The sequence below is a fragment of the Notothenia coriiceps genome, unplaced genomic scaffold, assembly GCF_000735185.1.
Source record: "Notothenia coriiceps isolate Sejong01 unplaced genomic scaffold, NC01 NC01_scaffold00027160, whole genome shotgun sequence".
NCBI lineage: Eukaryota > Metazoa > Chordata > Actinopteri > Perciformes > Nototheniidae > Notothenia > Notothenia coriiceps.
In genome coordinates, this window is record NW_011359861.1 from 117010 (window position 1) to 129509 (window position 12500).

General features: G+C 41.4%; 1 protein-coding gene across 1 annotated transcript; it reads left to right on the top strand.

The window, feature by feature from the left end:
- Positions 1-481: 481 nt before the first annotated feature.
- LOC104957493 (pro-neuregulin-1, membrane-bound isoform-like) lies at positions 482-10896 on the top strand (the record flags this gene model as incomplete). The annotated part of the gene is made up of 6 exons (XM_010785130.1): positions 482-618; positions 4140-4198; positions 8247-8349; positions 9543-9696; positions 9802-9923; positions 10800-10896. Coding segments are annotated over 6 exons (672 nt in total), but the record flags the coding sequence as incomplete, so codon positions are not given.
- Positions 10897-12500: the final 1604 nt, after the last annotated feature.

Genomic DNA, 12500 nt, shown 5'->3' on the forward strand with positions numbered 1-12500 from the left:
CCGATTTCTGAGTTCTGAAGGTTGGCAAGTATGCCTAACCCTCACCCTCTGAAAACAGTGACACAAATGTTCTTTACCCACTTGTAAAGCATAAGGCTGTCATTCAGGTTTCAAATATTGTTTTGAATATTACTTTCCATGTTCTTGGCTGAGGTCTTGAAGGACAAATCAGCAACAATTGTGGTAAAGGCAAGAGTGTTTGGAATATATTCAACATATGAATGGAGAGTGCGGTAGTGATGTGGTGGTTTGAGATGTTTCAATAGAAATGTTGATATTTGCCGTCAAACTGAGTCTAAATAACCCTTGAATTGAATCTAATTTGACTGCAGCTGTCATTTCAAAACCACCTTTCCTTTAAGAAGGATTGAACCGTGGGGTGTTATACCTCCACTTAATATAACATTGCTTTCACATTACAAACTCAGTGTTACCCATGTGTGTGTGTCTTGCACTAACTTTTGGTGTTTTTTTCTCAGCTGCCGGCTCCACCACCACCACAGCAAAGACCTCCAGTCATGTGACCCGCTGCAGTGACAAGCAGAGGAACTACTGTGTGAACGGAGGGGAGTGCTTCACCCTTGAGATCATGCCCGGCAGCACAAAGTTTCTTTGCAGGTACGACAAGGACATTTAATACGTTTGAAGCATCTACTGTGATTTATGATATCTGCTGTATGTTGAGTAACGAAAACAGAATGTAACTTTGGAGAAAGGTGTTGGGAAACCTACACATATTTAACTTTCAACATAAAAAAATATGATGGAAACAACATTCTATTATAAATAATTTAACATAAGAAATAAGATACATTAGTAGTGTAAAACGAGTTAATTGGTTTATTATTTCTTAATTCTTATTGAAATAATTTTTGAGCTACAGCAAAGATGGCTGAATAACAACCAGTGACATCCTTCCAACACCCTTCATGTGTCTGAACACGCACATAGCTTAGCTATAAGCTTAGCTTATCAAGCCACCTGCTCCAAATAAATAGCGGGTAGGAGTTATTTGCTACTGCTGGGTCCAAACTAAAAGGAAAACTATTAAACACAACAGAACATGGTTGTATTTTTGCAATAATTTCAGAGATGCTGTACTCTGTAACACAAATCTAGCCATATCTTACACATTGCACGTTAAATTAAAATCCCTTTAACATAGCAGTTAATACCTGTCCCTCTCTCTCATATGCAGAATATTCCATGCAAAAGACGTACGACATTACAGGTCTATAACTTCTGTCGAGTGTTTTAGTGATTGTTATTCGTTGTCAGATGAGACTGTATTCAGTGGCTGGCACACAGACATCCAAATAGTCCAAAGATAAATATTTAGGCAAACCTAGAGGCTACCCAAAACATGCTTGAGTGATTTGGTTCGGACCAGTGGAAATTCTGTGTGTTGAATGCAAATCTACAAGCTTAGAGATCCACAAAAGCCTTTTTGATTCACTAATAAAAACTGTATTCACGATTCTTTGGAAAGTAAATGTCAGAACATATTTACAAATTATTTTCAGTTACTTGTAAATCCCTTTTAAGTCTGAAATGTGTTAATGTATTTGGAAATATTTGCAAAAACCTTTTTAGTTATCATTTTTTGCAATATTTTGCATTTGTGGAAGAGGTTTTCCAATGTACAGATTTCAGATTTAATCTGTTCAAACAATTACAATGGAGTGATTCCAAAAGGAGGTCATGGTCTAATAATGAAACCATTGGAACCACATCGTCTGCAGAAAGGGGCGCAATTCCCCAGGCTGCACACTCTGACATCATTGGCTGCATCCTGCGGGACACAACCTGGGCCCTGCACCACTTCCCCATTGGGAGTCGATTGAAGGTGGAACAGAACTTTCTTGAAGCCAACTGAAAGTCCTTCTCCATAGACTTCCTGAACTGCGACTTGCGTTGTATCTTCTCGTACCTCTCTGGTTCTTCCGGAGACCCTTGGCCTTCTGTAGCCCAAAAGGCCCCCTTTGTTCTTAGTCCGCCAACACTGGCAATGGAGGTGAAGGTTTGAACTAGATTCCCTGACTCCAATCTCCCCTGGGATGCTTCTTGTAACTCTTCTGGACGTGGGAAGTTCTGTTCCTCTCTTCGCCTGAATGTCCAAGCCATACTGCAGCAGATCTGATTATATGACCAGTCGTTGACCCCCAATGACAAACTCCCCAATGACCCACCCTTGCCGGTTTCTCCATAGTTGCCTCTCAAGTCCCCAGAATGTATCCTGTTAACATAGCCATGCAAAGACTTGAAGATAAGCAAGTACTCTGATCTGCTGTTTGGTACATAAGCACAAACAACTGTAAGATACTCCCATGTGACCCTCTTGACCACAGCAGTGCTCAGATGGGGGCCAACAAGTATTCCTCTCACCCTGAGCAACTCTGGAAAGGCGATGGTCAAACCCCTTCCCAGGCGTTTGTTTCACAACCCAACTGTTTTCATTCCCATGTGTCATTGCTGGTGTTTCGACCCCGTCATGTCTAGGTGAGCCGAACTCAATCTAGTTGGTTCTGCTTCACCTCCAATACTAAATAATACAATCCTTTTCCTTCCAGAGAGGCGACCTTCCACAACCCTAAATCGTCTGAGATGTCAGTTCGCCTAGGGCAATTAGCTTTGTACCGTCAGCCAAGAATTACATTATATTGGGCGATTCTGCAGCTTTTAATTTAGCTTTAATACTACAGTATCATTCAGTGCCAATGTAGGAAGCAAGTGTGCTCTTTGGCGATCTGGAAAGTACATCAATGAATTGGAGTCTGGGTGGTGGGTGTAGCACATCTGAGTCGAGCATGAAACTATAGGTCGTGTCTGGTCAAAAACAAACCCACAATAGTTCCCTTTAGCTGCATTTTTACACTTGGCATACACACCTTTTTACTCGCTAGTGAAAAAGAGCACCCAGACAGCCAGCTAATGCTAACCCTAGCCTTGTCTGGCCCATTCGAGGGACCTAAAGATTGGGAGGCGACGCAGGGCACATTATTATTCATCTTAAACATACCATAGAGAAGGAGATATTGTAGAGAATTTTAGAGCCATTGGATTTGACATTAAAGAACTTTAAATCAACGATAAAGGAAACAGGGTTGCATTCTGGATCCTCCCATGTGTTGTGACTGTCCCCCGGATGTCTCTGTGTTTGTCTATGTCTTCCCATGTCTTGTGTGTAAAATTCAGTACTATTTATTTTTCCTTTCTACCCATCAACCAGGTGCTTGGCGGGATTCACTGGGCACCGATGTGAACAAGCTGTGCTTAAGAAAGTCTCAGACCCAAAACGTATGTGAACCCAACTGTATTCAATCCCACATGTCATTGCTGGTGTTTCACCCCCCCCCCCCCCCACGTCATGTTTTCTCCAAGAAACTGTGGAGAAATCCATGTTTTCCCTAAATAAAGGGATTCAGTTCCAATTTTATAAGTTCAACATTCAAGGGTGAGCCCTCCGGAAAGGCTCGAGCACACTCTCCTGTTGAGTAGTGCGCTGAAATTTGCATGTACTTCACATCTCATCACACCCCATCCATTCAGTTTTGATTTCTACTTATACTCCCTGCATCAGAACCTTATCCCAATGGTCCCATGCTAGACTGACCACTATGTGACTAGTAAAGCAGGGAGGATTTGTATCAAACACACATTTTGTATACAGGAGACCCAAGGATTCACTAGTGAGGCAGCTAGCTCCAAATCACTAGTAGAGACATTACTGGAAGCCATCAATACCCTTTGTAATAGCCATGTTGTATGACTTAACATTTGGATGGGGTCATACTGTAACACCCCTTATTTGGGATTATGTTAAAGCAGGAACAGGATTGTCCGAATACGTACATGCAAATTTCAGTTCGCTTCCACAACAGTGATCAAACCTATAGAGTTTGATTGGAGGGCCTTTGGAATTAAAGAGCTGTTTCTGATATAATCACCCTCAACTGAAGACCTCAACTCGATGTGCTTGTGTATGAAGGTCTGAGAATATGAATCCCTCCATAGCTGGTTATATCGGTCTATATATGGCCCTTTCTGTCAACACCAGTAATGACTGTTGTGGGTTTTGCACAGCTCTTGTATAAACTAACTTCTTCTCTCTTTGTCTGTTTCTTGTGTTTCCTGCTCAGGTGTCCAAATGAATTTACTGGTGATCGCTGCCAAAACTATGTAATGGCCAGCTTTTACAGTATGTCTATATCCTTTTTCTATTTTTCCTTGGATTGAAGCATGCTCAGTTAACAGTGTTTGTGTACCTGTGGACCCGTTCCTTAGATGTGTGATTTATGCAGCCCGTAATGTTTCTCGTGTTCTGTGTTTTTTTCAGTTAAAGCTGCATGTGGTGTTGTAGAGATTACATTAATTGTATGTCTATTTCAAATGACTAAACAAGTTTGAAATATACATGTTAAAACCGGACGTCCCAATCCTAACTGTGTCTTCTAGGTCAATTTTACTTTGGTGAACAAGTAGGATGAACATGGTTACAAACACTACTCATTTGTATATTGTTTAGTGACTAAACCACATTTGTTCATTTAAAATACAACTGCCTGAGAAGCTATTGCATGCAGACAATGACACTGGTATTGTATGTAGACCTCTTCAAATCAAAGTTCCCTCTACATTTAGCATATTTTATCTCCTTATCTTTACTTACTTTACCCTAACCCTAACCCTAACCTTGGGCTGACAATGACTGAACAGCTTGACCCTAACCCTAACCCCTTGAGGTGAATCTGGGTGTGTAATGTGGATGCACCAGTTTCCATGCTGTTAAATAATCTTTTGAAATTAGGTACTTCGATAAAAAGTGGTTAGTTGAAGTTTTTGTTAGTTGGCGGGTTCAGTGAGTATTGGGCTGTTACCAGAGTCCAATACAGTGTTAGTGGTCAAGCAGTCTCATAAATGAAGTTCTGATATCTTGACCCTTTTTCTGCATCCACTGCCCATGGGGGTGTGTCATTTTCCTCAAAAAATGTACCAGGGAAGTCTAGAATAAGATTGTGAGACGTAATAGCTAAGCCAACATTATGAATCTCAAAGGGCCTTCTAGTAAGCACTTTGTACTTTGATGAACCAGATAATTGGGTTTTACTTTAAGTGTTATGTTGAATAGTTTCGCTTTGTTTCCTATTGTGTGGTCTCTTTGTCCACATGTACTTTTAGGATGCATGTGTCTCATTGCACAATCCCCAAAAAGAGCAATATGTTCATGTGAAAAGCTGTAGAATGTACAGTAGATACTATAAATCCCCATTTCTTTCCACAACCATAACTCCTACAGGCCCCAACATCAAATACCTACTTGTTGGAGTGAAAGTCTGAGCAAGGGATTCATTGTATGTAGCACAGTTGGTGATACCATACCAGCTATGATTGTTATATAAAGTCTGTTTCATCAACTAATGACGCAATAACCAACACAACACAAAAGGCCATTGGTAATGTGTATGAAGCCGGTAAGGTAGGAAAAATAGGCAAGATAGCCCTCCAGTGGATCCAACAGAATTGTCTGTGGCAAGGCTAAGCACAGGATACAGCGACAATACGTCCTGTGGAAATTAGGTAAATATAGATGAGAATACCAACTAAAATCGATATGGCCGATGGCAGGCTTATAGCTGCAGTCTGCATCCAGTGAATCAGAATATTATCCTGCTGGAGACATAGATATTGACCTTTGGACTTCCTGTTAGGTTTGTGGGAGGCAGGACCTTTAAAAGCAGGTCAGAAATTGGCATATTGGCTTAGGTTTATCTCCAGTTGGCACTTAGAATCGCTTTGACCTTTGTCCTGCTAGGATGATCCCTGACCCCGGGGTCAAGTCAGCAGGAAAAGTAGGGGAGGTTTGCTAAATTCTCTAGGGGGGCCTGTGGGTCTGATTACTACAGATGGTCTTCTTATGAGCAGTTTCAGTTGTTTGTTTAGGAGAGATGTACTTACATTACACATGTTGATGATATCTGGCTCTACTGTGGTTGAATGCACTTCCTCTTTGGACAAAATGCTTTTTACTGTCCCACAGATAGTAGATGGATGTTGGGAAATCAGGTTAACGTGTCTTTTGTGGATCTGGAAAAGTCCTGTGCACTTGACTGTGTACTTAATACAAGCGTTACAGTAAATGTACATGCATGTGTTACCTGTGCAATCCAAACACGAACTGAATTTCAGTTTTTTTCTTTGAGTGCAATTAGGTTCAGGTCACCAAAAGCTCATCCGAGTAATCGTTCACCTTATGTGTGCCGTGATTGTGTATTTCCACAGCAATCTAAGCAATGTAGCTCCCAACCTTTTGGGCGTTGAATAGAGAGGCACATACCACAAGCTTTAAGGAACACCTTTGAGAGAAGTCTGAATAATGGTGATGTTTAGGTGTTTTGAGCTGCTTAATGTTTAAGATTTGAGCTGCTAAATGTTTATTCTAGGTATTTCTACAGTGTATATTGTGTGTATAATGACTGTGTAACCCTGATCACTCGAACTAAATCTGATTGCATCTCTTTTACCTTCACACCACATTTGTGAAAAACTTCAAACCATTCAAATCTGAAAAATCAAATTTTCTTTTTTTTTTGTCACCTTTCCGCACTGACAGAACATCTTGGGATTGATTTTATGGGTATGGATTATTCCTTCCTCCTAGTTTGCAGATGTAAGCTTAACCCCCTCTACTCAAGCTAGTTTCTCTTGAAGGGGTCATACAGCCTTGACCATCAGCACAAATAGGATACCACATATTAGAGCAATCAAAAAATGTCTGACAAAGCACTGTGATGCATCTGAAAGCTATCATTTGGATGTAAAAAAACATGCGATTCAGTGAAACGGTCCAATGACTGCTGATGTATTTGAGTACAAGATGCCGAAGAGGCTGTACATTTCTGACGCTGTATGTCCAAACCCCTTCAGCTCCCCCTCCTGCATTTTCTGTTGCAACTAGTGTTCAGCATGAGACAAAAGAGCAGCATCACTGTCCTCCTACCTCCATCCATCTCTTTCCATCTGCCTTCCTGTTTCCACCTCCACCTCCACCACATGTATGTTTCCTACTGTTCCCTACAGCCCCTCTTCATTATAGCAGCTTTGCAGTCTCATCACACTAAGGCCAGGGTCCTCTTATATCTGCTGAATGGTTTAAACATATCTCTGAAACACTGATATTCTATAAATGAGCCTTTCGTTATGAGATTACACCAGTAAATGTAAAATAAATAGGATATATTATGTACAGTGTGTTTGTCATGTACCTTAATATTATACTGCTAATATACAGTTGGAAAAAATGACCCCTTTGAGCTTCTGATTTGCAAAAAAAGATCACAAAACATGGGAAAGTTGTTCAAAATTAAATCCCCATACCTGCAAAATTGTTAATTAATTCTGCAGGTGTTGGCAGGCTTAGAGCTCCTTGGTGAACAATGTAGGACAATTCAAGAACAAATACAAGTAAAGGGAAACAGGCCAATGGATGGGAGTTCTCTCAGTTATAGATATTTCAACTTCTTGAGTGGTCCTTCAAGAAATTATGTTGAAGGTTTATGAAATACAGAAAAGCAAGAGCCATTGTTGAGAGCTCGACCAAATGTACCTGCGATAGGCTAAATCAGGACAATGCATTGGTTGGGCTTATATTTTCATATTAAAGGGACACAGCTTTTGGAACAGTTGGATAATATTTGTTATGAGAAATATAAAAGACTAGGAAATATCTCTGATGACATCCCTATGAAGTCATGTCTGTTGAGATGCATTATGGGAAGTTTAGGATCCACTGTTTTGGGGCTTGGACTGAAACTTATGATATCTAGGCCTCCGCTGCTTCAAATTTGACCCTCAAAACCGTCTCTCCCTTAGTGCCTTGCAATACTAAATCACTTCCACTTTAAATAGATAAACTGTCAATGCTTTGTCCATCAGACTGACTTATTCTGAAGTAGCTGTCATTCATAAATACCATGTTTGGCTGCTTTGAAAGGTTATTGAATGATGGCCACTCTGCCCAGCTCCAATCCTGTCAATAATAATAGCAAGTAACTCCAAAAACAACGATTCGTTTGGACCGTTGTTTTCTATTTGACCCTTTTAGTTTGGGGTTATGGCTGGAAGGGTCCTAATGTGTGTGTGTGTGTGTGTGTGTGTGTGTGTGTGTGTGTGTGTGTGCGTGTGTGCGTGTGCGTGCGCACGCGTGCTGAAACCTGAAGTTTTAAGATTTGGACTTTCCTCTTTTTCAGAAACGGAGGAGCTGTATCAGAAACGCATTATAACAATAACAGGGATCTGCATTGCACTCCTAGTCGTTGGAATCATGTGTGTGGTTGCCTACTGCAAAACAAAGTAATTCATGTCACATTTTCATTTTTTCACTAATGAATTATGCTGCATTCACACGGATTCAGGCAGGCAGTCACTTTTTAGATTGCATAGGAAAAACCAAATAAATCAGACAAAATGGCAGGAGGGCAAACAAAGGATATGTTGTTATGGTTACAATTGCAGTATATGAATTAAATACTTGTGTGTCTATTGTTTATTAAATTATTCTTGTAATAACCTGGCAGGATTTCAAGCTCTGATCATATATTAGTGTTGTACCACTCAAATTATTTTCTTGTCCAGTTTTGTGAGAAAGTTATGTACGTTTTGTTATTTTCAAAAAGGACAAATTATCTTTTCTCTTTGGGCAGCAACAGAGTGGTGCAGTAATGAGTCCTGAAACCCGGAAGAGACTTAGTATTCTACCACTTCTGGTTCCCTTGTCTCGAAGCCAATGGTTTACTGGATGTGTTTTTGGTTAGATGCCTGAAATAAGATCTGTGGTTAACAAAAGCTGAAGAAATGTTCCCAGTAAATAACCCACTGGTGAATGTCTGAAGCGTCTATGTGTCATAAAAACAGCATTTGCTAACATGTGACTAAATAAACCACTAAACGTCATCATGCTGAACATTAGCCACTTTTAGCTTAGCGTTGATACAGTTTGTTTTTAGCCTAACGTTAGCTTTATATTTCTGCCAATTCAATTTATGCTACAAAGTTAGCCAAACATTAGCCGCCATTAGCTTAGCGATGGTAAATGCGCAACCGTTCGGTATTAGCCTAGCATTAGCTTTTTAGTTAGCATTTACACTTCGAAAACATCCCAAAGTGGGGTTCATATGTGGAGATTATCCTTCTGAACAAAACGTGTGTTTGCTACAAAGCTTATTTTCTGCAATAATCCGAAATCACAAGTGGAAATCCCATTGCTTTTTGTCGAAGGAGCCTTTGAGATGCTATCTTCCAAGTCTACCTACTAAAATATGTCATCACTGCACCACTCTGTGCCGACTATAGCTATTCCTTATCTAATTGTACTGTCCTCTTCCCGTGCACTAAACATAATATCCTGTTTGCTGTCTTCCAACCGCCTGAATCCCTGTAAATGAAGCATTAAAAGGCACACTTTATGATTTTATTATTGGCCCAAAAATCGACGAATCCCCTCAACTAAACCGCTTTACAACCCCCTTTGTTTTTTTTACAATCAGGAAGCGGAGGAAGGAGCTCCACGACCGTGTGAGGCAGAGTCTGAGGAAAAAGAGAAACAACAATAGCAATAAAGGTGTCGACCCCAACATGGCAAGTTCAGCCAGAGGAGGTCCGACTTCTAACTTGCCTCTTCAGGATTTGCAGCTCATCAATGTAGGCTTTTATTTGTTGGTTTCAAGAGAAAAAGCACTCAAAACTTGTGAAATCTGTCAATGCACGTCACCTGACTGACAATCTGTTTTCTTCTCCTTTTGATAGCAAAGTAAAGGGAAGACTGCGCAGCATGCAGCCGAGGGGGGAACAGAAACTACCTTCTCCACAAGCCAAAACGCTTTATCTGCGCATGAACCCACCACATTCACCAACATCTCTAGCCAAAGGTAAAGCAGAATTCAATATATCGTCCGTTTTGATAGATGTAATATCAGGTTTTATCTAGGCGACACATTGAAAAGCCACAAACCTTGGTTCCAGGCAGTTTCCATGCTTCATTTTGCGATTGTTTTTCCTGATGCACCACTGTTTTGGACATGTCTCTGGTGGTAAAAACAACTGGAAATATGCCTTTACAAATAGAAAGTGAATATCCGCAATCTCTTAGAAGTAATGGCAATACAATTTAAAATAGTTGATCATCTCCTGGTGTGAATGAGAGCTTAGTAGGCATAGAGAGGCGAAGTCCCTCCCTTTCCGGTGGACCACCATGGCACCTTATTTTGGAAAAAGTATGTATTGAAGTCAATGGAGAGAGAAAGATTATCTTTCGATCCCGTTTCAATTGTGCCACGAATTACACATATGATGTTTGTCAATTTAAAAGATAATTTTGCAAGTCAAATTTTTTTAAATGTGTGGTAAAACTGTGAAGTAACACTTTATTTTGTGTGAAACCGCTCAATGAACTACATCTCCCGTCTCGCACCACACACCAAGACGGCCGTCACGTTGGCAAATTTCACTTCTTTCTTTCAGAATGAAGTGAAAAGTATTAAAAGAGGTGAAAATCACTCCAAGTCTGGGCACGTTGAGAGCTGTACATACACACAAGGGGAGTTAGTCGGTTCCGTAAGAGCCAGCATGCGGGACCGGGATTCTGGGATTTGTAACAAATCCCAGAATCCCGGTCCCGCATGCTGGCTCTTACGGAACCGACTAACTCCCCTTGTGTGTATGTACAGCTCTCAACGTGCCCAGACTTGGAGTGNTCTTCACGTCTCTCTGTCTCTCACACGTCCTCCAACTCTCCACCCTCCCAGAGATACTCATTTCCGCAGGGCAGAGGTGTACGACACGAGTATGACCGGTGTGAGCCCGACACACGACGACAGGCCGAGGCCCCTACAATGGGGGTAAGAGGACGTTACGGGGGGGGCGAAAAGGAGAGTAGCGCGCGGGCGTCCACATTCTTCTCCCGTACGGCAGGAAATAAAAGGAAAAGGAAAAAGAAGGGTACACTTTCTGCAACGGTCAAATTAACTTACATTAATGTATTTGTGTTAAAGTTGAAATCCATCAACTTTCAACTCTTTGGGGGTTACAAAAAAATTAAAGGGTTTGGGAATTATAAGCTAACCGGAAAATTCGATTTCGGATTATGTCAATACACTTTACACGAACTGGGGTATTCTATGTAACGCGCTTTTTTCAGTTCGGGGCAAGAGTCCACTAGGTCCTATCTTTCCTTTCGGATTGCCGGGTTACACGAAAAAGGGAGTTGAGGTTGGCAGAAGGATTCCATAGGGTCCCCTGATTCTCGTACTCGTTGGTACACACTACTCTATCGGTGATCGTATCCGGAACCGGATAGTACAAGAACGGTTAGTAAAAAAAGTAAAGCCTTCTACACTTCTGTCAGCGACGAGCAGTCACAGAGTTACTACCGGCCTACGCAGACACACACACACTAGCACTGCAGCTGCACACACACACACTCTGAGCAGAAGAAGAAGAAGAAGAAGAAGAAGAAGAAGAAGAAGAAGAAGAAGAAGAAGAAGAAGAAGAAGAAGAAGAAGAAGAAGAGGAAGAGGAAGAAGAAGTGACGTCAGCGGCTTCATTTGCGTTATCTTCCCTCAGGGAACTTATTCCGATGTGAACGCGATTGGTCCTTAAGGCCGCTACACACCAACCTGAGACCAAAGAACGCATACCGAAGGCGTCCCGACTTTTACATCCGCTACGTTGCCTGCGTCGGCTACGCCACCCGCCTACGCCACCCGCCTACGAACACACCGCAAAGACTTCAGTTGACGAGTGGCAATAACTGTCCTTACCAGCAGGCAGCGGTAGTGTGTATTCGTCATTCAAAAGAGGCAACAGCCGGAAGACAGACTATACACCGAGAGAAGAAGAACAGGTTCCATTTTCACTCTCTCTCGTCGATCGAAAACATGTAAACATAAACATAAAGAAACTCTTGCGTCCAGGTGAGATGAAAATGAAAAAGATTATCCGTCTGTGTGTGCCTTCTTAATCATTTGTTTTGGTCCCTCACTTCCGCTTCGCTTCTCATGCACTGACTCGCTAAGCTGAACAGCCAATCAGAGTGATTTCTTTGTTCCGACTTTCTCTGACCTCCGCAATGCCCGACTGCCTCTGACGGCCTCTGACTCCCAAAATCGGGTAGGGCTGTCAGGGCCTTTAGTTCCATGGGGGAACTAAGTGCTGGGAACTAAGTACGGCAAAGTACTTGGTGTGAAAGCGGCTTTTTGACCTCCATGTTTATTCATGACAATGTGTAACACTTAAACAATAGTGAAATACTTGCAGATACTTTCCTACTGTTATACATATTTCCTTCATGCTAATTGTGAACCCTCTTGTTGAAATGACGGCTCAGCTGACTGAAGGTTTAGATTATTAAAGGCTTTATTTGGAGCTGTAGTGTGGGACCTTTACATCTAAACCTAAACCCTAACACTTTTGAATAAAAAAATATAAGTAGCCCTCGCTTGAGCACA